At 32.3% G+C, this 3,496-nt stretch overlaps 1 protein-coding gene across 1 annotated transcript; it reads left to right on the top strand.

Moving 5' to 3' along the window:
* The first annotated feature begins 1,245 nt into the window (after window positions 1-1,245).
* On the top strand, window positions 1,246-2,663 carry LOC122271463 (histamine H2 receptor-like). Its single transcript, XM_043052813.2, has one exon. The coding sequence runs from the start codon at window positions 1,251-1,253 to the stop codon at window positions 2,409-2,411; it is 1,161 nt and encodes a 386-aa protein (XP_042908747.1). The 5' UTR covers window positions 1,246-1,250; the 3' UTR covers window positions 2,412-2,663.
* The last annotated feature ends 833 nt before the right edge of the window (window positions 2,664-3,496 follow it).

Raw genomic sequence — 3,496 nt, forward strand, 5'->3', positions numbered from 1 at the left:
TATTTTTTAAATTGAAGACATAAAATAGTTCAACACAAAAAGAAAACTTCCGTTATAGTGATGAGTCTATAAATAAATGTTTTAAAAGACACAATTTGTTTGATGTTAAAAATTTAAATAATGTTTGTCACTGATTGTTATGCGTCTACATTGTATGCCTTATACGTATATCCTAGTGACAAACTCACATTCTCTTGTCTAAGTGCTGATCGTTTTTTTTTATTGTTATTTTTTTAGATTTTTCACGGGTAAGCATGGAGGAAGACGTGGCTGCCGATTTGCAGACGGCTGCCCTCTGTATACTGAGCGTACTTGGTATCTGCATCAATGGACTCATTTTCCTTCTTCTGTACAGGAAGCAATCCATGAGAACATTTTCAAACAGATTCGTAACGAGCCTTGCGTGCAGCCACATTTTGCAATGCAGTAAGTTGTTCTAAAGTATAAAGATTTCGAAGTTATGTTTCTAGAATACTTATCAAATTGGAACTCATTTATTAAAAAATTTAAACGCATGTAAAATTGGTCTCAAGTACCTGATGAATCTGTTGAGGTCAAAAAGAGGGTAAAAAAAATCTAAACCAAATTTATTTGTCGAATAAAGCTCAAAGACGATTAATGACGAAAATCGATAACCTTTCAATACTAGGAATAAGAACCTGGTATGGGAGTATTCTAATCACTCATTTGCTCTGTTTATCCTTAATAATGATTCATCATTATTTTGATAGCGTTTATATTTTCTGATTGAAAATGTTAGTTTATGTCACGTAAGCTTTCATACTGCAATATTTGAAAAGGATTAAAAAACTTTTAATTTAAATTGATGGTTATAAATTCTATTGTAAATTGAATTATCATTGCCCCTAACTTAGTGTATTCTGTTAAAAAAATTCCAGTCTATATTATATTGCAAAAAAAGTATCTATTATTGTAGAGTTTCACAACTTTACAGCATAATTTAGGATTTAAATTCGTTACGAAAACAAATTAATAGAAGATTATAATAATAATATATGTAAGAAAGAGGAGGCGCTAATTTTGCATTGTACTTACAATTGGTTATGAAGATATTAGACATAATTATAAAGCACAATATTAATTATAAATTTATTCATTTATGAAAGGAAGTTAAAAAGAGCCCCACTTAACAAACAACATCTGATCAATAAATAATCTAATTATAATAAAGTCTAAACGAAGCTGAAAATTCTATTGTCATTTAAATTTACCTTACAAATTTTCTTTAAATGTACATTGTTTTTTTTCCAGCTATTCTCGTGCCCTCAATGATCCCTTCCATTCGTGGTTGGATGTTCAATCAACATTGGTGCAAAGCTGTCCATTTCTTCACCGTTTTTCTCAACTTAGCTTGTGTTCTGTCCATATTGCTCATTGCCATTGATCGTAACTGTGCAGTTAACAGTCCTCTTCATTACACCATTACAATAACTAAAAAGCGAACTGGATTGCTGATAGTCAGTATTTGGGCGATTTCATTCATTTTGGCTGCCCCCATACTTCTTGGAATCCGTCAGTCAGCCAGCCCTCCAGGAATAGTGGACATCGCTTACAGCCTACTCATTGGATTCATTGGCTTCGTCTTACCTCTGCTCAGTGTTGCCTTCTTATATTTTGCCATGTTCAGAGCAGCCCAAAACAATAATGCTAGAGCGAGAAGGAGCAGTTCTAACAGCAATACATCAAACGAAATAGTCGTGAGTGTGAAACCTCCCAAAAAGCAAGGGGTCACCGAATATTGCTTGAGGAGAAACTTTTCTTCGGAGCGTGTAGAAGACAGTTCTTGCTGCTTCGCCGGAAGACACAAAGCGGCTATAACTGGACTTTTAGTTGTTTTGTCCTTCCTTGCATGTTGGTTGCCTTTCTACACCATACTAGTCTCTGAACTGTTTGCGAACATTTCAGACAATATTAAATACTGTGCCAACTTTGCTGCCTACATGTCATGCGTGATAAATCCATATTTGTACTTCTTTCGCAACAAAACTACATGGAAAGAGGCAAAAATGATTGCGGTAGCCATTTTTTCGACCAAAGAGAAGCTCTTGGGAAAGAACAGTGTCGAAAAACATGCCAGAAAGTGCACAGTTGATGCGTCAGCATGCCTATTCAGACTGCCTAGTTCTTTCAGTCAACCTATGCTTGCAACACCCACCACTCATCTTAATGCCTGCATCGACTTATCTCAACAAACTGTCGGTTTAAACGTTAAAACTCAACCAATCAAAATGCGAAGTGTATTTTCTCTCGATCCAATCAAACCTCTATTACATCAAGATTCTTCGTCAAGCAATGACAGCAGTGACGCTTGCGTTACGACTCTTGTAACAGACAGTGTTCTCAGTATAGACCAAGACTCCTTGTTTTGGTATCCAGCAATTCAGCCATGAAATTTCAAACATTACAAAAGCTCAATGTTTAAACAAAATAATTCGGGATCAATATGCGATGAAGTTTTACTAAGAAACATTCAGTCGTAAATCATCCTTCTAAAAGCTATCACTCATTTTTCCATACAATAATCCATATCAAGTGATGTTTTATATTCTCATTCCTATATTTATTAAGCGTTTTTTAAACATTTTAATCTTGTGAAATTATTGTGAGCTTGTGTCAACTTCTATATTTATACAAATTTTATATTTCAGCCATTCGTCTATTTATTTACAATTAATTGTTTACACTAAATGTAAAATTAAAATATTTTCAAGAAGAAATAAGCATGATTTTTTTCAAAAAAATAATAATATTTTCTGTTATTTAAAAGAAAAACTACCGACTTCTATCGATTTTAATCTTATAAAATCACTAATAAACGAGAGCTGGCATGGTTCTAAAATAAAAAATTATTGATGGAATCAAATTTAGAAGACAGCAATTTTAAATTAAGGAAAAGAAAAGTATTTTATCAAAAGTATTGTCAGTATATGAAATCTATGAATAAGAAATAAACAAAAAGAAAGATTTTTTATACGAGAAAAATGTATCTATGGCGATCAAATGTAAGCAGTTAAAGTTGTAACTCGCGATCGCAACGAACTATAGGGGGCGTTGTTGTATGAGACGAATACCTGAGATTTCTATATGAACAGTCATTCAGTTACTCTAGAGACGTCTTTAATGTAGCGTGTAGCATTGCAACGTTCCTTCTTCATTGTGGCTAATTAAATTCAAAAAAGAAAAATGTTTGATATTCTCTCTTATGCAAACGAAAACAAAATGGTATCTCTTTTTTTTTTAGAAAAGGAACATCCAAAACACATTGGAAAATATTTGTAAATAAAAAGAAAAAAATATGTATATTCTTATAAGAGTTAAAACCTAATGCCCGAGAAATAGTTTTACTAAATTTAATGATACAACATGAAAGGCCTATTTAAACTTTACATTCCATAGTTTTAAGAATCATATTACTTCAAAAATTAAAATGAACAAAAAGTATACATAAGCCTCATAATTTTATGAAATGTAATTT

The sequence above is a fragment of the Parasteatoda tepidariorum genome, chromosome 2 (genome assembly GCF_043381705.1).
Source record: "Parasteatoda tepidariorum isolate YZ-2023 chromosome 2, CAS_Ptep_4.0, whole genome shotgun sequence".
NCBI classification, from domain to species: Eukaryota; Metazoa; Arthropoda; class Arachnida; order Araneae; family Theridiidae; genus Parasteatoda; species Parasteatoda tepidariorum.

Bases quoted from the DNA above. Each gene is read 5' to 3' on its own strand.
- LOC122271463 (XM_043052813.2), top strand. From the start codon at position 1,251: ATGTACATTGTTTTTTTTCCAGCTATTCTCGTGCCCTCAATGATCCCT.